Source organism: Oncorhynchus clarkii, chromosome 9 (assembly GCF_045791955.1).
Source record: "Oncorhynchus clarkii lewisi isolate Uvic-CL-2024 chromosome 9, UVic_Ocla_1.0, whole genome shotgun sequence".
NCBI classification, from domain to species: domain Eukaryota; kingdom Metazoa; phylum Chordata; class Actinopteri; order Salmoniformes; family Salmonidae; genus Oncorhynchus; species Oncorhynchus clarkii.
This window is the reverse complement of record NC_092155.1, coordinates 68,690,062-68,710,808: the sequence shown is the minus strand read 5'-3', so window position 1 is coordinate 68,710,808 and position 20,747 is coordinate 68,690,062. Positions and strand designations below refer to the sequence as shown.

At 47.7% G+C, this 20,747-nt stretch overlaps 1 protein-coding gene across 1 annotated transcript in view; it reads left to right on the top strand.

Annotated features, from left to right (window-relative positions):
- Positions 1 to 20,747, top strand: part of LOC139416851 (neural cell adhesion molecule L1-like) — a 135,315-nt gene that overhangs the window by 70,807 nt on the left and 43,761 nt on the right. Inside the window, exons 2-5 of the mRNA XM_071165987.1 lie at positions 390 to 783; positions 9,339 to 9,441; positions 10,936 to 11,132; positions 16,947 to 17,069. Of these exons, the coding sequence (XP_071022088.1) occupies positions 636 to 783; positions 9,339 to 9,441; positions 10,936 to 11,132; positions 16,947 to 17,069 (571 nt within the window). The 5' untranslated portion in view covers positions 390 to 635. The remainder of the gene's footprint in view (positions 1 to 389; positions 784 to 9,338; positions 9,442 to 10,935; positions 11,133 to 16,946; positions 17,070 to 20,747) is intronic.

The window sequence follows — 20,747 nt, the reverse complement described above, 5'->3', positions numbered from 1 at the left end:
TTATCTGATTGGTCCTTCCATAATGGACACTGGTATTTTGGGGGTATTTTATTAGGATCCCCATTAGCTGTTGCAAAAGCAGCAGCTACTCTTCCTGGGGTCCACACAAAACATGAAACATAACACAGAATATCATTAGACAAGAACAGCTAAAGGACATAACTACATCAATAAAAAAATCGATGTCATTACCTTAATGTGCAGTTTTCCTGCGAGTTGTCTTTAAACTAGGAATGAACATGCTACTGGATGTGTGTGTGTGTGTGTGTTCCTGGCTCTATCTAGCCCTGACCACATGGTGCAGGGTAATTTTTCTCTTATTCTGACACAGGCCCCCGTCCCCCTCCCTCTCTTCTCCCCACCTCCCTCCCTTCTCCCCCTTCTTTTAGGGAAGACTGCAGGAGGGTGTGGACCTGAGCGAAAAAGAGAGAAAAAAGAGAGAGAGGCTGAGAGCCAAAGGAAACCAGGAGAAAAAGGTAGAAGAAAAGGAAGAGAAACTCTGGCTGAACATCGGGCGTGACAACAGAGACAGAGAGAGAGTCACACGCTCGCTCGGCAGGAGTGTGTGCAGATTGCCCTCTGTGTGCGTTTCACGTGTGTGTTGAGCAGGTGGGACGTTGATGGGACAGTGAGCAATGCCTCACACTCAGCAACATCAGGTTGGCAGTAGGGGGCGACGCCCCCATCTCCTCCTCCACCCTATCCTCCTCCTCCCTCTCTTCTCTCTCCTCCTATCCCACGCCCCCCAGCTCAGCCAAGGAGCCATACACATACCTTCTAACTGTGAGTTCACCATCTTCACCTTATTTACACATCAATGTATTGTATATGTAATATAACATAATATATATTTAAGCAATAAGGCCCGAGAGTTTGTGGTATTTGGCCAACATAGGGATGTTCTTAGCCACGACGCACCGTGGAGTGCCTGGATACAGCCATTAGCCGTATCCATTTTCCTGTTACTTATAACCTCATGCTATTCGCATTAGCCTATGTTAGCTCAACCATCCCGTGGAAGGGACACCGATCCCAAAGAAGATTTATTGGTTGCCCCCAAAAAGGACTCAAGTGAAAGTTAAAGTCAGATGGCACGATTTTCTTGTTTATTTATTTATGGATAGCCAGGGGCACACTCCAGTCATAATTTACAAACAAAGAACTTGTGTTTAGTGAGTCTGCCAGATCAGAGACAGTAGTGATGAGGTTCTGGCTATGCTCAATATGTGATGATATTAAAACTAAATAGTTATAACATTTATTGAACAATTCCTTGAAAACGACACATGGTTGTCAATGGTTTTAGCAGAGCTGGGGTCTCCTTGCTCCCCAGCAGCCAAATCAAACCTATTGTGTTAAACCACGAAGACAGGGAGGGTCACTGAGTTTTTGGGGCATTCAATCTGTGTTTATGTGCATAGTGTGTCTAATTACTTTTTAATTGATTACCTCAACTCATTCATTAGTCATTCTATTGATCTGGTTTCCTTGGTGCAAATCAGATTCTGATTGGAAGGCCGGGGTAGTTCAACAGGGAATTGAGTTATACAACACAAGGAGCAGACAGACTGAGTTTGTGGGCCTGAAGGGAAATTGATTCTTATACTTCAAGGTTGCTGAGTTTTCTACATCTTTGATTTAATAACAGAGTTAGAGGACTGTGGATGTGTTCCAAATGACACCCTATTCCCTTTATAGTACACTACTAGTACACTACTATATACTACACTACTATGTAGCGCACTACTAGTACACTACTATATACTACACTACTATGTAGTGCACTACAAGTACACTACTATATACTACACTACTATATAGTGCACTACAAGTACACTACTATATAGTACAGTACTATATAGTGCACTACAAGTACACTACTATATAGTACAGTACTATATAGTGCACTACAAGTACACTACTATATAGTACAGTACAATATAGTACACTACTAGTACACTACTATATACTACACTACTATATAGTGCAAGGAAGAGGAGGAGGAGAGGCAGGTTGAATACTCGCAGCAGTAGGAGGAGGAGGAAGAGAAGGAAGAGGAGGGGGAGGAGAGGCAGGTTGAATAGTTGCAGCAGTAGGAGGAGGAAGAAGAGAAGGAAGAGGAAGAGGAGGAGAGGTAGGTTGAATAGTTGCAGCAGTAGGAGGAGGAAGAAGAGAAGGAAGAGGAGGAGGAGGAGAGGCAGGTTGAATAGTTGCAGCAGTAGGAGGAGGAGGAAGAGAAGGAAGAGGAGGAGGAGGAGAGGCAGGTTGAATAGTTGCAGCAGTAGGAGGAGGAGGAAGAGAAAGAAGAGGAAGAGGAGGAGAGGCAGGTTGAATAGTTGCAGCAGTAGGAGGAGGAGGAAGAGAAAGAAGAGGAAGAGGAGGAGAGGCAGGTTGAATAGTTGCAGCAGTAGGAGGAGGAAGAGAAAGAGGAGGAGGAGGAGGAGAGGCAGGTTGAATAGTTGTAGCAGTAGGAGGAAGAGGAGAAGGAAGAGGAGGAGGAGGAGAGGCAGGTTGAATAGTTGTAGCAGTAGGAGGAGGAGGAAGAGAAAGAGGAGGAGGAGGAGGAGAGGCAGGTTGAATAGTTGCAGCAGTAGGAGGAGGAGGAAGAGAAAGAAGAGGAAGAGGAGGAGAGGCAGGTTGAATAGTTGTAGCAGTAGGAGGAGGAGGAAGAGAAAGAGGAGGAGGAGGAGGAGAGGCAGGTTGAATAGTTGCAGCAGTAGGAGGAGGAGGAAGAGAAGGAAGAGGAGGAGGAGGAGAGGCAGGTTGAATAGTTGTAGCAGTAGGAGGAGGAGGAAGAGAAAGAGGAGGAGGAGGAGAGGCAGGTTGAATAGTTGCAGCAGTAGGAGGAGGAGGAAGAGAAAGAGGAGGATGAGGAGGAGGAGGAGAGGCAGGTTGAATAGTTGTAGCAGTAGGAGGAAGAGGAAGAGAAGGAAGAGGAGGAGGAGGAGAGGCAGGTTGAAAAGTTGTAGCAGTTGGAGGAGGAGGAGGAGGAAGAGAAAGAGGAGGAGGAGGAGGAGAGGCAGGTTGAATAGTTGCAGCAGTAGGAGGAGGAGGAAGAGAAAGAGGAGGAGGAGGAGGAGAGGCAGGTTGAATAGTTGTAGCAGTAGGAGGAAGAGGAAGAGAAGGAAGAGGAGGAGGAGGAGAGGCAGGTTGAATAGTTGTAGCAGTAGGAGGAGGAGGAAGAGAAAGAGGAGGAGGGGGAGGAGGCAGGTTGAATAGTTGCAGCAGTAGGAGGAGGAGGAAGAGAAAGAGGAGGAGGAGGAGGAGAGGCAGGTTGAATAGTTGTAGCAGTAAGAGGAGGAGGAAGAGAAAGAGGAGGAGGGGGAGGAGGCAGGTTGAATAGTTGCAGCAGTAGGAGGAGGAGGAAGAGAAAGAGGAGGAGGAGGAGAGGCAGGTTGAATAGTTGTAGCAGTAGGAGGAGGAGGAAGAGAAGGAAGAGGAGGAGGAGGAGAGGCAGGTTGAATAGTTGCAGCAGTAGGAGGAGGAGGAAGAGAAAGAAGAGGAGGAGGAGGAGGAGAGGTAGGTTGAATAGTTGTAGCAGTAGGAGGAGGAGGAAGAGAAAGAAGAGGAAGAGGAGGAGAGGCAGGTTGAATAGTTGCAGCAGTAGGAGGAAGAGGAAGAGGAAGAGGTGGAGGACCAGATTCTGGCGATTGTAAAGGTCAAGGTGTCTACTGTTGAATTAACAAGCCTCTCTAATGTCAATGAGAGTCACTGAGACTGTTACCTCAATCAATACAACACCCACATCTAAATTCCTCTCAGGGAGACCACGAGGGGGTAAAAATCATTGTTTATTGAAATAGGTAGAATACATATTTATAGCCCATTGGTGGTCATTGCTTCTCAATGTTGGGAAAATGAGGGCAAGTACCGATGTTGGCTACGGTGTAATGACATTTCCTGCCAGACTGTCTTGACTGTAACATACTTCCTTTCTTGTTCTGCCTTGCTCTCTTACTGCTCTGCATCTCTGGACTAACAGACCAAATAAATGAATGTAAGTGCTTTACTTCCTTTTGCTTTTAACCATATTGATGTCTGTCTGTCTGTCTGTCTGTCTGTCTGTCTGTCTGTCTGTCTGTCTGTCTGTCGAAGTGCAGTAAAAGCTACAAGTTGTTGCCACAGCCCCATAGTAAAGAACTTCATTATGAGAAAATATTCCTGCAAACACAGCACACAATACAAACCCTCAGCCTCCCACTTCACCTTAATACATCTGGCTTTAGTGTGACTCCTTCACATTAGTGAGTCTAAATGTAGTCTTGCTTTCTTCGTCTTGGAGGAGGTGATACCTACAGGAATTAGGAGGAAGAGAAGTACACCGCTCTCTAAAACAGGAATAGTGATATCGGATCAAAGAAAGGGGGACTTAAAAAATAGTCTGAAAGAGAGGAGGAAATACAAAAAGACGTATACAAATAAAACGCAAGTGTAACTGTTAAAATACAAGTGTAACTGTTAAAATACAAGTGTAACTGTTAAAATATGAGTGTAACTGTTAAAATACAAGTGTAACTGTTAAAATACGAGTGTAACTGTTAAAATATGAGTGTAACTGTTAAAATACAAGTGTAACTGTTAAAATACAAGTGTAACTGTTAAAATACAAGTGTAACAATACAAGTGTAACTGTTAAAATACAAGTGTAACTGTTAAAATACAAGTGTAACTGTTAAAATACAAGTGTAACTGTTAAAATACGAGTGTAACTGTTAAAATACGAGTGTAACCGTTAAAATACAAGTGTAACTGTTAAAATACGAGTGTAACTGTTAAAATACGAGTGTAACTGTTAAAATACAAGTGTAACTGTTAAAATACGAGTGTAACTGTTAAAATACAAGTGTAACTGTTCAAATACGAGTGTAACTGTTAAAATATGAGTGTAACTGTTAAAATACAAGTGTAACTGTTAAAATACAAGTGTAACTGTTAAAATACAAGTGTAACAATACAAGTGTAACTGTTAAAATACAAGTGTAACTGTTAAAATACAAGTGTAACTGTTAAAATACAAGTGTAACTGTTAAAATACGAGTGTAACTGTTAAAATACGAGTGTAACCGTTAAAATACAAGTGTAACTGTTAAAATACGAGTGTAACTGTTAAAATACGAGTGTAACTGTTAAAATACAAGTGTAACTGTTAAAATACGAGTGTAACTGTTAAAATACAAGTGTAACTGTTAAAATACGAGTGTAACTGTTAAAATACGAGTGTAACTGTTAAAATATGAGTGTAACCGTTAAAATACAAGTGTAACTGTTAAAATACAAGTGTAACTGTTAAAATACAAGTGTAACTGTTAAAATACAAGTGTAACTGTTAAAATATGAGTGTAACTGTTAAAATACGAGTGTAACTGTTAAAATACGAGTGTAACTGTTAAAATACGAGTGTAACCGTTAAAATACAAGTGTAACTGTTAAAATACGAGTGTAACTGTTAAAATACGAGTGTAACCGTTAAAATACGAGTGTAACTGTTAAAATACAAGTGTAACTGTTAAAATACAAGTGTAACTGTTAAAATACAAGTGTAACTGTTAAAATACGAGTGTAACTGTTAAAATACGAGTGTAACTGTTAAAATACGAGTGTAACTGTTAAAATACGAGTGTAACTGTTAAAATACAAGTGTAACTGTTAAAATACAAGTGTAACTGTTAAAATACAAGTGTAACTGTTAAAATACGAGTGTAACTGTTAAAATACGAGTGTAACTGTTAAAATACGAGTGTAACCGTTAGAAACGAGTGTAACCTGACAATTCTTCTTACAATAATAGAGCAGCTAGAGGCTTCAGACATAAATCTGATCAGCTGAAAAACTGTCTTCTTACCTCTGTCATTACAGTCTCTCTCTCTCTCTCTCTCTCTCTCTCTCTCTTTCTCTCTCTCTATTTCTTTCTTTCTCTCTCTCTCTCTCTCTCTCTCTCTCTCTTTCTCTCTCTCTTTCTCTCTCTCTCTCTCTCTCTCTCTCATCCCTATCTCCTGTCTGTAGTAGCAGTGCGCCATTTTACAACCTATGTGTTGTGATAATTGCGTTGTTTGCTCTATAATCTAGTTAGTTCATAGGCCTTGGCACTGTGATATACAGGCCTAAGACCGAGACAATAAGAAGTCACAGTGGCAGAATAAATTCAACCGCACATGTTTCACCACAAAACCGGACAGCAACATCTGTCCAGTGAAGTCCACAAAGCATATTGCATGTACAGTAACAGACTTACAGCATAGTTAAGCAAGTTCATGTTTCTACTAAACAACTATTGGTTAAGAACATCGAAGAGTTAACGCAAGTTGCAAAGAAAACAGGAGCTGCCTCCACTATTCCAGCACCATTTCAACGTCAACATCATCAAATCACCTCTGCTTAGTCTAATATAGTGACAACTAAAAGATTCCAAAAATAATTTAGTCCAATCAACATGAGCTAAATATGATGTGTCTTTCCATGGTTCTGATGTATGTCTGTGTGAGTGTGTGCAAGTTGAAAAAGTGTGTTTACTCCCCCTACTTGTAGAGAAACACCAACACCATCCTCCTCTCTTTCTTGTTGCCAAAACTGTCTATCACTCTGTGATACAGTACACACTTTTAGTTTTTGTTGTCCTAGGCTACCTGGCTAAAATGCTTACTCACTAGCCTAACTTCCTTTCATGGGCAACGATTAGCCAGCTAGTTAACATTAGTCTACTACATCTAGCTACATGTTGAACTTCCATCCTCTCAGGTCAGAAGCCATATTATGAATTCATGGTTGGATCAGAATCACCACTATAATCATTGGCCAATATGGAGAATTAAGTAAAACCACAAGACCAAATCAAAATCTCCATCCATGGCTAATTTAGGAAAGGGACAATTTTAGCTATCTAGCTAGCTAGCCACCGGAGGACAACAACAACTAGATGCAACAATTAAAGTTTTTTTCTGTTAATGGCGTTTGGCTTTTGATGTGATGTGATTGGTGTGAAGCCAAATTCAAACCGGCTTCCCTTGAAACAGTTTTTTGGTGCGCCAGGACCATTCACAGTTGAGTTCACTCAGTTTAGCCAAACGCTGGATTGGCTATTATTGTATATATTTTTTATCAAGGGAGGCCAAATGCTTGTTGGCTTCCCTTGCATTCAATGCTACGGGCGACAACAATGTCTTGCTCGTTTTGATCAGATAGCATCAGATAGATGGGCTACACATACTGAGACAGGGCGGCACAGTTTCGCTCGCTCGGATGCTTACTCCGTTGAGACACATTCAGTCTCTTGAAAATTGAAGGACAATTATGAAACACAGAGAGACAAAATCTAACTTTTTTTCCTGTAAATTTTTTGGGGAAGCCTGGCTTCCATTAGCACCCATAAATACATGCCACTGCCTGTCTGCCTCTCTCTGTCTCCCTCCCTGTCCTTGACCTTTGCTCATTGGTCTCTCCGCCTCCCGATCCCTCTGTTTCTTCCTCTGTGTCTCTCTCTGTCTCTCCCTCCTACTTCCATCTCACCCTCTGCCTCTCTTTTCATCCCTCCTCTCTATCCTTCCCTCCATTTCTCCTCCCTTCATCTCCTGCCTTCCTTTGACCATTTACCTACTCATGTTCCATAATGTAAATGTATCCTTGAGACTGGGTCTGTCTTTTTCATTCAGAGTCAAATCAGAACCCAACCAACAAGTACCATTGACCTCTAGAGAATGTAGTTCACACTGGCAAAAACAATTGAAAAAAGACAACAATTTTCCAGCCCACATACTGAAAACACTGAACATGAAAAACCAACAGGCGTCATAAATAAGGTGCAAAAAAAGGGTATATTACTGGAAACTTACAAAGTTTACCAGTAAATTACCAGCATTTTTTTCTGTTAAGGATTTTATGTAATGTATCACAAGACATCTAGTGGCCCCTTTGGGTACTTCAGATTATCACAGGTGACTGGAATGATCTCTGGTCCTCTGTGTGGCCTTATTACATGTAAAATATATGAAAGAAGATGATTAAAAAAAATGACAAAGTTGTAAAACCTAAATATAAACCATCAACAAAAATAATAATAATAAAGGCAGAAAAACCCTTGTCCAAACCTTTGACTGGTACTGTATATATTTTTACAAACTTGTATTTATTTTACTATGTTCATATGTTTTGTTGTCCTTGTTTTGGTGTCAAACTGGTGGCAGTTGTGAAAAAAGTCAATAGTTTGAAGAGTTGCCAAAATAATGGCAAGAACCATATGGTATATCCACTAGAAATACTACGTGAATACTATATACGACAAAACAAATGTTTTAAGTTAAAGTATAAATTACCAAAGTCACGATAGATAACATACATTTCTGTTAACTACCAAAATTATAGAAGATTCCTTTAACTTTGGTAAGTGACCTTTGCATCCCTAGTCATACAACATATGGCAATAGAGAATGTATAGAATATGGCTATTGTCCCAAATGGCTCCCTATATAATGCACCACCTTTGACCAGAGCCCTAAGGGAAAAGGGTGCCATTTTGGATAAAGTTACCATGTTCTTTATCGCTGAACCACGTCCTAGTATGTAGGGTTTTATGAGTCCTAGTATGTAGGGTTTTATGAGTCCTAGTATGTAGGGTTTTATGAGTCCTAGTATGTAGGGTTTTATGAGTCCTAGTATGTAGGGTTTTATGAGTCCTAGTATGTAGGGTTTTATGAGTCCTAGTATGTAGGGTTTTATGAGTCCTAGTATGTAGGGTTTTATGAGTCGGATATGAGTGGGTGTTTAATGATCATAACAGTACATCATAATAGTAGAAAGAGGAATCACTCATCTTTTTCTACATTATCTCCTCTCATCCCCAAGGCCCTGTCTTTTCTACCACTCAGCTAATGTAATATATATATTACACTACTGTCTCCTTAGCATTGATATACACCATCACTTTCCTCTGTTCTCAACCCATTCTCTCCCCGTCCCCATCTCTCCATTTCCGTCTATTCTCGTGGGGGACTTTAGTGACATGATGGAATACATTCCCCCATTATGTTTCAGGAAATGGAAATGACTGCTATCACTGAGTCCCTCTGTGAGCCAGCTCCTGTCAGTGGCAGTAGGACTGTCGATACTAGTTGGTGGGCTATTAACCCCTGTGTGAGTCAGAATATAGGTAGCACAGTTGAGCTGTAGGGTGGTGGGCTGTAGTTAGTAGGACTATGGGCTTTAGGACTGTGTGGGGTGGCAGGTAGCCTAACGGTTAAGAGCATTTGGGCCAGTAACAAAAAGGTTTCTGGTTCGAATACCTGAGCCGATTAGGTGAAAAATGTATCGATGTGTGTGTGTGCTAACTTTGTGTCTCTCCCGTCCAGTTAAGAAACCCCCAGTGATCACCACCCAGCCTGAGTCCATCACTGTGTTCGGTGCTGAAGACATCCTCCTGACCTGCGAAGCATCAGGGAACCCTCCTCCCGAGTTAGTTACCTAACACCAAACCCGCAGAAAAAAACTGTGGTTAATATAAAGTGCAGTGTGTCCCAATTACCACACTTCACTGCTATAACTACAGTAGAACTGTGATCTGTTTTTCTTAACTGTTTTGTAAGGAACATAACATGTAGTTTTTCAGACATCTAGAAATGTTCCATTAGAATTACATGAGAGCACAGCTCCTCAGTCACAGGCTTGCATTCCAAATGACACACTATTACCTTTAAAGTGCACTACTTTTCACATGGGCACTGGTAAAAAAAAAAAGTTGTGCACTTTGTAGGGAATAGTGTGCTATTTGGGATGTATTCCCACTACTTATTGTAATGAACATGAGAGGAGACAGAGAGGTGGTTTCAAGTGCAGAAGGACATACACAGGAGGAAGCAGGTAGCTGGGTCCAGGGGCAGGCAGAAGGTCATACACAGGAGGAAGCAGGTAGATGAGTCCAGGGGCAGGCAGAAGGTCATACACAGGAGGAGGCAGGAAGCTGGGTCCAGGGGCAGGCAGAAGTTCATACACAGGAGGAAGCAGGTAGCTGGGTCAAGGGGCAGGCAGAAGGTCATACACAGGAGGAGGCAGGTAGCTGGGTCCAGGGGCAGGCAGAAGGTCATACACAGGAGGAGGCAGGTAGCTGGGTCCAGGGGCAGGCAGAAGGTCATACACAGGAGGAAGCAGGTAGCTGGGTCCAGGGGCAGGCAGAAGGTCATACACAGGAGGCGGCAGGTAGCTGGGTCCAGGGGCAGGCAGAAGGTCATACACAGGAGGAGGCAGGGTCCAGGGGCAGGCAGAAGGTCATACACAGGAGGTCCAAAAGGACAACAGTACAGGCAGGGAAAAGGTTAGTAACGTAGTCCAGGCAATAGGTAGATAACATGAAATCCGATAACCAATAACGATAACATGAAATCCGGCATCGTTAGTGAGACAGGCAATAACTATTATACATGGGAGGAGTAAATCACAGGAAACCCAGCGCTCATAAAGACATGTGTCACAAAACAAACAACACCTCACAGTGACGGGGTGCAAACAACTGAACTAAATAGTTTGTGATAATGACATACAGGTGTGTGAACGTGTGATTAGAATTCAGGTGATTGGGATCTGGAGAGTGAGCTGTGTTCAGGGAATCTAGGTGTTTGAGAGTGGAAGCTGGAAAGTGGGCTGGAATGTGAGCTGCGTTCAGGGTATCTATGTGTCTTAGGGTGTAAGTTGGAAGCACTTACTACAGCAAGGGAGACATGTAATTTTACACTCAAGGGACTGTGTCATTTTGTCTCTGCTTGTACTAGGTGGAACAAAAGCTCAATTTGTAGAGGAAGAGATGTATATTGACACGACAGTACAGAAGGCTCAGACTCATTCCTCTATTCAACTCAAACAGAGTTGATTGCAGGGTTAAGCTGTGTCTTTAACTCTCTGTCTCTCTGCCTCTCTCTTTATTTCTCTCGCTCTCCCGCTCCCTCCCTCTCTCAGTTTCCGCTGGACTAAAGATGGGGAAGAATTTATCCCTGCCAATGACCCGGGCCTGTCGGTGTCTCCGGGTTCTGGAACCTTCATGAAAACCGGGGTGGTGTCAGGCCCCATGAGCCAATACAAGGGCAAATACAGCTGCTACGCTGAAAACGCATTAGGAACTGCTGTGTCTAACGAGGTCCAGCTCATCACTGAGAGTGAGTAAAGCAGAAACTCCAGTCCAACATTCCAATGACCACCAACTATGTTTTGTTCCAATATCCATACTAGTACAACAGCTACAGTGCATCCCCATTACATAGATTTTTTTTAGTATTACGCTAGTGTGGAGATTTGAACAGCTTGGAACTTGAAGATTCTTCCTTTTTTGCACATTAGTAGATCCCTTGGCTTGTGTCTGCTGCTGACAGTCAGTAGATGAATAATTGTGAAATCTCCCTCACAGAGAGACAAAGTAACACTGTGTGAGGGACAAGGTTAACCAAAACATTTCCATCACTTCTTTCAAAATCTTTCTAGATTTGAGAGGTTTTTAATGTCAAGGTGTGGAAATCTAGGTTGAGACATCATGCAGCTGCTGGTAAAAGTCTTTGTGTCCTACATTTCATTTAGAATGGATATTATTTTAGCAAAGCTATTGGTTTCTTTATGGACAATAACATAACAATTTCTAGTGCCATGATAAGAGCCCCTATAAAGCTGAGTGTGTTTTATAGAGCACTGTTGACAACACGTGTGCTACTGAGGTTTAACACGTATATCCTGCTTACCTTCACCGGAAACACACACTCACACACACACAAAAAGAAAACCAGCCCCGTCGCGGACACCGATATCTTGCTTCCAGACAAATGAAACAACTTTTTGCTCGCTTTGAGGACAATACAGTGCCACTGACACGGCCAGCTACCAAAACATGAGGGCTCTCCTTCACTGCAGCCAACGTGAGTAAAACATTTAAACGTGTTAACCCTCGCAAGGCTGCCGGCCCAGATGGCATCCTCAGCCGCATCCTCAGAGCATGCGCAGACCAGCTGGCTGGTGTGTTTACGGACATATTCAATCAATCCCTATCCCAGTCAGCTTCAAGAGGGCCACCATTGTTCCTGTTCCCAAGAAAGCTAAGGTAACTGAGCTAAACGACTACCGCCCCGTAGCACTCACTTCCATCATCATGAAGTGCTTTGAGAGACTAGTCAAGGATCATATCACCTCCACCCTACCTGACACCCTAGACCCACTCCAATTTGATTACCGCCCCAATAGGTCCACAGACGACGCAATCGCAATCACACTGCACACCGCCCTATCCCATCTGGACAAGAGGAATACCTATGTAAGAATGCTGTTCATCGATTACAGCTCAGCATTTAACACCATAGTACCCTCCAAACTCATCATTAAGCTCAAGACCCCGGGTCTCGACCCCTCCTTGTGCAACTGGGTCCTGGACTTCCTGACGGGCCACCCCCAGGTGGTGAGGGTAGGAAACATCTCCACCCCGCTGATCGCTAACACTGGGGCCCCACAAAGGTTCTCAGCCCTCTTCTGTACACCCTGTTCACCCACGACTGCGTGGCCACGCACGCCTCCAACTCAATCATCAAGTTTGCAGACGACAATACAGTGGTAGGCTTGATTATCAACAACGACGAGCCAGCATACAGGGAGGAGGCGAGGGCCCTCGGAGTGTGGTGTCAGGAAAATAACCTCACACTCAATATCAACAAAACAAAGGAGATGATCATGGACTTCAGGAAACAGCAGAGGGAGCAGCCCCATATCCACATCGACAGGACAGTAGTGGAGAAGGTGGAACGTTTTAAGTTCCTCGGCGTACACATCACAGACAAACTGAAATGGTCCATCCACACAGGCAGCGTGGTGAAGAAGGCGCAACAGCACCTCTTCAACCTCAGGAGGCTGAAGAAATTTGGCTTGTCACAACACTCACAAACCTTTACAGAAGAACAATCGAGAGCATCCTGTCGGGCTGTATCACCGCCTGGTACGGCAACTGCTCCGCCCACAACCGTAAGGCTCTCCAGAGGGTAGTGAGGTCTGCACAACGCATCACCGGGGGCAAACTACCTGCCCTCCAGGACACCTACACCACCTGATGTCACAGGAAGGCCATAAAGATCATCAAGGACAACAACCACCCAAGCCACTACCTGTTCACCCCGCTATAATCCAGAAGGCGAGGTCAGTACAGCTTCTATCTCAAGGCCATCAGACTGTTAAACAACCATCACCAACATTGAGTGGCTGCTACCAACATACTGACTCAAATCTCTAGCCACTTTAATAATAAAAAAATGGATTTAATAAATGTATCACTAGCCACTTTAAACAATGCCACTTTATATAATGTTTACATACCATACATTACTCATCTCATATGTATATACTGTACTCTATACCATCTACTGCATCTTGCCTATGCCGCACGGCCATCACTCATCCATATATTTATATGTACATATTCTTATTCATTCCTTTACACTTGTGTGTATAAGGTAGTTGTTGTGAAATTGTTAGATTACTTGTTAGATGTTACTGCACGGTCGGAACTAGAAGCACAAGCATTTCGCTACACTTGCAATAACATCTGCTAACCATGTGTACGTGACCAATAAAATTTGATTTGATTTGACTCTCTCACAAACACACATGCACGCACACACACACACTCTTCTCACAAACACACACATACAAACACACACACTCTCTTCTCACAAACACACACATCTACCTGTATCTTCGGCTCTCTCTCTCCAGAAACCTCCTTCTCAGTTTCCCTGACGACAAGGTCTAGTTGATATCGTGCAGCAACAGAACAGCAACATCTTTAGTTTGCTAGGTCTGCTGGGATTATTAACGATGAGAACAAGAGAGAAGAGAGCACACAAACACACAGATTATGCGATGACTCACAAAGCATTCAGCATCCTACTTCTGGAGCATAACACTGTTTGCCTGTAAACAAGTGGTCTACTGCTTGCATTCTGAGTTGTGTTGAAAAGGCTTATATCATCAACACTTTGGCTAACGCAACAGGTATTTTGCATTGTAAGCCTTGTCACGGGCATGTATAACACTTATGTTGACCTGGGTGTTATGAGTTGACATACATGCTATGAGATGACATTGTCACGCCCTGACCATAGTTTACTTTGTATGTGTCTATGTTAGTTGCTTGTGTCAGCACAGTTCTTACTATAGCTTCACGGTTGTTATTCGTTTATTGTTTTGTATAGTTTGTTCAAGTGTTCTCTGTTCATTAAATTCACAATGAGCACATACCACGCTGCATTTTGGTCCTCCGATCCTTCCAGCGGCAGCAGTAGCAGCCAGCATCACAAGACTCCTGGACATGGGAGGAGATTTTGGACGGCAAAGGACCCTGGGAGCAGCCAGGGGAATATCGCCGCCCCAAAGCAGAGTTGGAGGCAGCGAAAGCAGAGAGGCGGCATTACGAGGAGCTAGCAAGGTAGCGCGGCTGGAAGCCCGAGAGGCAGCCCCAAAAATGTATTGGGAGGGGCACAGGGATGAGTGTGGCAGAGTCAGGAGTCAGACCTGAGCCAACTCCCCCTGTTTACCGTAAGGAGCCAAGGAGGGAACCAGAGCCGGTCAGGGCGGTGTTGGAGGTGAGCGAAGCAGAGACAGTGAAGGAGTTAATGGGGAGATTGGAGGAGAGAGTTATGAGGGAGGTGCTGTGTTGGAGCATGAGGCACGACATCCGCCCGACGGAGCGTGTCGGGGAGTTGATGTCACCTGGGTCAGCTCTCCATACTCGTCCTGAGGTGCGTGCTAGTCGTCTGGTGTAGACTGTGCCAGCCTCATGCACCAGGCCTCCTGTGCACCTCCCTAGCCCTGCACGTCCTGTGCCAGCTCAGCGCTACAGCGCTCCTAGCCGTGCTAACCGTGGCGGCCGTTGTACTGGTCAGGCACCGTGTTATGCGGTGGAACACACGGTGTCCCCAGTACGCGCGCTTAGCCCGGTACGCTACATCCCAGCTCCCCACATCTGCCGGGCTAGGGCGAAGATCCAGCCAGGGCGGATGGCGCCAGCACTGCTCTCACAATCTCCAGTGCACCTTCACGGTCCGGTCTATCCAGTGCCACCTCCACGCACCAGCCCTCCGGTGGCAGCCCCCCGCTCCAGGCTGTCTCTCCGTCTTTTGCCTACAGGTGCTCCCGTCTGTCCTGAGCCGCCAGAGTCTCCCGTCTATCCTGAGCCGCCAGAGTCTCCCGTCTGTCCTGAGCCGCCAGAGTCTCCCGTCTCTCCTGAGCCGCCAGAGTCTCCCGTCTATCCTGAGCCGCCAGAGTCTCCCGTCTGTCCTGAGCCGCCAGAGTCTCCCGTCTGTCCTGAGCCGCCAGAGTCTCCCGTCTGTCCTGAGCCGCCAGAGTCTCCCGTCTGTCCTGAGCCGCCAGAGTCGCCAGTCTGTCCTGAGCCGCCAGCCAGCCAGGAGCCTCCTGAGCCGCCAGCCAGCCAGGATCCGCCAGAGCCGCCAGCCAGCCAGGAGCCGCCAGAGCCGCCAGCTAGCCAGGAGCCGCCAGCCAGCCAGGAGCTGCCAGAGCCGCCAGCCAGTCCGGAGCTGCCATTCAGTCCAGAGCTGCCATTCAGTCCGGAGCTGCCCCTCAGTCCTGAGCTACCCTTCAGTCCTGAGCTACCCTTCAGTCCTGAGCTACCCCTCAGTCCTGAGCTACCCCTCAGTCCGGAGCTACCCCTCAGTCCTGAGCTGCCCCTCAGTCCTGAGCTGCCCCTCAGTCCTGAGCTGCCCCTCAGTCCTGAGCTGCCCCTCAGTCCTGAGCTGCCCCTCAGTCCGGAGCTACCCCTCAGTCCGGAGCTGCCCCTCAGTCCAGTGGGGCCCTCTGTTAGGGTTCCTAGGCCAAGGTCGGCGGCGAGGGTCGCCGCTCAAAGGATGCTACTAAAGTGGACTAAGACTATGATGGAGTGGGGGCCACGTCCAGCGCCAGCTACTAAAGTGGACTGAGACTATGGTGGAGTGGGGGCCACGTCCAGCACCAGAGCCGCCACCGCGGACAGATGCCCACCCAGACCCTCCCCTATAGGTTCAGGTTTTGCGGCCGGAGTCCGCACCTTGGGGGGGGGGGGGGGGGTACTGTCACGCCCTGACCATAGTTTGCTTTGTATGTGTCTATGTTAGTTGCTTGTGTCAGCACAGTTCTTATCATAGCTTCACGGTCGTTATTCATTTATTGTTTTGTATAGTTTGTTCAAGTGTTCTCTGTTCATTAAATTCACGATGAGCCCATACCACGCTGCATTTTGGTCCTCCGATCCTACCAACTACTCCTCCTCCACGACGAGGAGGGCGACGATCGTGACAGACATACGTGCTATGAGTTGACGTACGTGTTGAGTTGACGTACGTGTTATGAGTTGACGTACGTGTTATGAGTTGACATACGTGCTATGAGTTGACATACTTGTTATTAGTTGACATGGTGTTATGAGTTGACATGGTGTTATGAGTTGACATACTTGTTATGAGTTGCCATACGTGCTATGAGTTGACATACTTGTTATGAGTTGACATACTTGTTATGAGTTGACATGGTGTTATGAGTTGACAAGAAACTATTATATGGGATTAAACATGCTCATAACAAGTAATACATTCTACATGATTTATACAAGCTCATAACAAGTAATACATACTACATGATTTATACACGCTCATAAGAAGTAATACATACTACATGATTTATACACGCTCATAACAAGTAATACATACTACATGATTTATACACGCTCATAACAAGTAATACATACTACATGATTTATACACGCTCATAAGAAGTAATACATACTACATGATTTATACACGCTCATAAGAAGTAATACATACTACATGATTTATACACGCTCATAACAAGTAATACATACTACATGATTTATACACGCTCATAACAAGTAATACATACTACATGATACCAGCCTCACCTAAAGAGTTACTGACATCGCTCTGTCTCCCTTTCAGATACCCCAGCCCTGCAGAAAGAGCAGAAGGTGAAGAAGAAGGTGGAGGAAGGAGAGAGTGTGGTACTGAAATGTAACCCTCCCTTCAGCACTGTTCCTCCTGTCATCCACTGGATGGACGAGCGTGAGTATCTCTCTCTCTCTCTGTTTTACTCATCCTTTATCTGCCTCTCCATCTCCTTTGACCATCTGACTTTTCATGTTGTGTTCTTTTTGCTGAATAAAACATAAATAAAATACAGGTATATTCTCCCTCCTTCTCTTCCCCTTCCCCCCTACTCTCCCTCCCCGCTCCTACTCTTCTCACTCCCTTCCCCCTACTCTCCCTCCCCGCTCCTACTCTTCTCACTCCCTTCCCCCTACTCTCACTCCCTTCCCCCTACTCTCCCTCCCCGCTCCTACTCTTCTCACTCCCTTACCCCTACTCTCACTCCCTTCCCCCTACTCTCCCTCCCCGCTCCTACTCTTCTCACTCCCTTACCCCTACTCTCACTCCCTTCCCCCTACTCTCCCTCCCCGCTCCTACTCTTCTCACTCCCTTACCCCTACTCTCCCTCCCCGCTCCTACTCTTCCCACTCCCGTCCCCCTACTCTCCCTCCCCGCTCCTACTCTTCTCACTCCCTTCCCCCTACTCTCACTCCCTTCCCCCTACTCTCCCTCCCCACTCCTACTCTTCTCACTCCCTTCCCCCCTACTCTCCCTCCCCGCTCCTACTCTTCTCCCTCCCTTCCCCCTACTCTCCCTCCCCGCTCCTACTCTTCTCACTCCCTTACCCCTACTCTCACTCCCTTCCCCTTACTCTCCCTCCCCGCTCCTACTCTTCTCACTCCCTTACCCCTACTCTCACTCCCTTCCCCCTACTCTCCCTCCCCGCTCCTACTCTTCTCACTCCCTTCCCCCCTACTCTCCCTCCCCGCTCCTACTCTTCTCACTCCCTTCCCCCTACTCTCCCTCCCCGCTCCTACTCTTCTCACTCCCTTCCCCCCTACTCTCCCTCCCCACTCCTACTCTTCTCACTCCCTTACCCCTACTCTCCCTCCCCGCTCCTACTCTTCTCCCTCCCTTCCCCCTACTCTCCCTCCCCGCTCCTACTCTTCTCACTCCCTTCCCCCTACTCTCACTCCCTTCCCCCTACTCTCCCTCCCCGCTCCTACTCTTCTCACTCCCTTACCCCTACTCTCACTCCCTTCCCCCTACTCTCCCTCCCCGCTCCTACTCTTCTCACTCCCTTACCCCTACTCTCACTCCCTTCCCCCTACTCTCCCTCCCCGCTCCTACTCTTCTCACTCCCTTCCCCCCTACTCTCCCTCCCCGCTCCTACTCTTCTCCCTCCCTTCCCCCTACTCTCCCTCCCCGCTCCTACTCTTCTCACTCCCTTCCCCCCTACTCTCCCTCCCCGCTCCTACTCTTCTCACTCCCTTCCCCCTACTCTCCCTCCCCGCTCCTACTCTTCTCACTCCCTTACCCCTACTCCCCCTCACCTCCCCCTACTCTCCCTCCCCGCTCCTACTCTTCTCACTCCCTTCCCCCTACTCTCCCTCCCCGCTCCTACTCTTCTCCCTCCCTTCCCCCTGCTCCCCCTCACCTCCCCGCTCCTACTCTTCTCACTCCCTTCCCCCTACTCTCCCTCCCCGCTCCTACTCTTCTCCCTCCCTTCCCCCTGCTCCCCCTCACCTCCCCGCTCCTACTCTTCTCACTCCCTTACCCCTACTCTCACTCCCTTCCCCCTACTCTCCCTCCCCGCTCCTACTCTTCTCCCTCCCTTCCCCCTGCTCCCCCTCACCTCCCCGCTCCTACTCTTCTCACTCCCTTCCCCCTACTCTCCCTCCCCGCTTCTATTCTTCTCACTCCCTTCCCCCTACTCTCCCTCCCCGCTCCTACTCTTCTCACTCCCTTACCCCTACTCTCACTCCCCGCTCCTACTCTTCTCACTCCCTTACCCCTACTCTCACTCCCTTCCCCCTACTCTCCCTCCCCGCTCCTACTCTTCTCACTCCCTTCCCCCTACTCTCCCTCCCCGCTCCTACTCTTCTCACTCCCTTCCCCCTGCTCCCCCTCACCTCCCCGCTCCTACTCTTCTCACTCCCTTCCCCCCTACTCTCCCTCCCCACTCCTACTCTTCTCACTCCCTTACCCCTACTCTCCCTCCCCGCTCCTACTCTTCTCCCTCCCTTCCCCCTACTCTCCCTCCCCGCTCCTACTCTTCTCACTCCCTTCCCCCTACTCTCACTCCCTTCCCCCTACTCTCCCTCCCCGCTCCTACTCTTCTCACTCCCTTACCCCTACTCTCACTCCCCGCTCCTACTCTTCTCACTCCCTTACCCCTACTCTCACTCCCTTCCCCCTACTCTCCCTCCCCGCTCCTACTCTTCTCACTCCCTTCCCCCCTACTCTCCCTCCCCGCTCCTACTCTTCTCACTCCCTTCCCTCTACTCTCCCTCCCCGCTCCTACTCTTCTCACTCCCTTCCCCCCTACTCTCCCTCCCCGCTCCTACTCTTCTCACTCCCTTACCCCTACTCTCCCTCCCCGCTCCTACTCTTCTCCCTCCCTTCCCCCTACTCTCCCTCCCCGCTCCTACTCTTCTCACTCCCTTCCCCCCTACTCTCCCTCCCCGCTCCTACTCTTCTCACTCCCTTCCCCCTACTCTCCCTCCCCGCTCCTACTCTTCTCACTCCCTTACCCCTACTCCCCCTCACCTCCCCCTACTCTCCCTCCCCGCTCCTACTCTTCTCACTCCCTTCCCCCTACTCTCCCTCCCCGCTCCTACTCTTCTCCCCCCCTTCCCCCTGCTCCCCCTCACCTCCCCGCTCCTACTCTTCTCACTCCCTTCCCCCTACTCTCCCTCCCCGCTCCTACTCTTCTCCCTCCCTTCCCCCTGCTCCCCCTCACCTCCCCGCTCCTACTCTTCTCACTCCCTTACCCCTACTCTCACTCCCTTCCCCCTACTCTCCCTCCCCGCTCCTACTCTTCTCCCTCCCTTCCCCCTGCTCCCCCTCACCTCCCCGCTCCTACTCTTCTCACTCCCTTCCCCCTACTCTCCCTCCCCGCTTCTATTCTTCTCACTCCCTTCCCCCTACTCTCCCTCCCCGCTCCTACTCTTCTCACTCCCTTACCCCTACTCTCACTCCCCGCTCCTACTCTTCTCACTCCCTTACCCCTACTCTCACTCCCTTCCCCCTACTCTCCCTCCCCGCTCCTACTCTTCTCACTCCCTTCCCCCTACTCTCCCTCCCCGCTCCTACTCTTCTCACTCCCTTCCCCCTGCTCCCCCTCACCTCCCCGCTCCTACTCTTCTCACTCCCTTCCCCCCTACTCTCCCTCCCCGCTCCTACTCTTCTCCCTCCCTTCCCCCTGCTCCCCCTCACCTCCCCGCTCCTACTCTTCTCACTCCCTTACCCCTACTCTCACTCCCTTCCCCCTACTCTCCCTCCCCGCTCCTACTCTTCTCCCTCCCTTCCCCCTGCTCCCCCTCACCTCCCCGCTCCTACTCTTCTCACTCCCTTACCCCTACTCTCCCTCCCCGCTCCTACTCTTCTCCCTCCCTTCCCCCTGCTCCCCCTCACCTCCCCGCTCCTACTCTTCTCACTCCCTTACCCCTACTCCTCCTCACCTCCCCGCTCCTACTCTTCTCCCTCCCTTCCCCCTACTCTCACTCCCCGCTCCTTCTCTTCCCCTTCCCCCTACTCTCCCTCCCCGCTCCTACTCTTCCCCTTCCCCCTACTCTCCCTCCCCGCTCCTACTCTTCCCCTTCCCCCCTACTCTCCCTCCCCGCTCCTACTCTTCTCGCTCCCTTCCCCCTC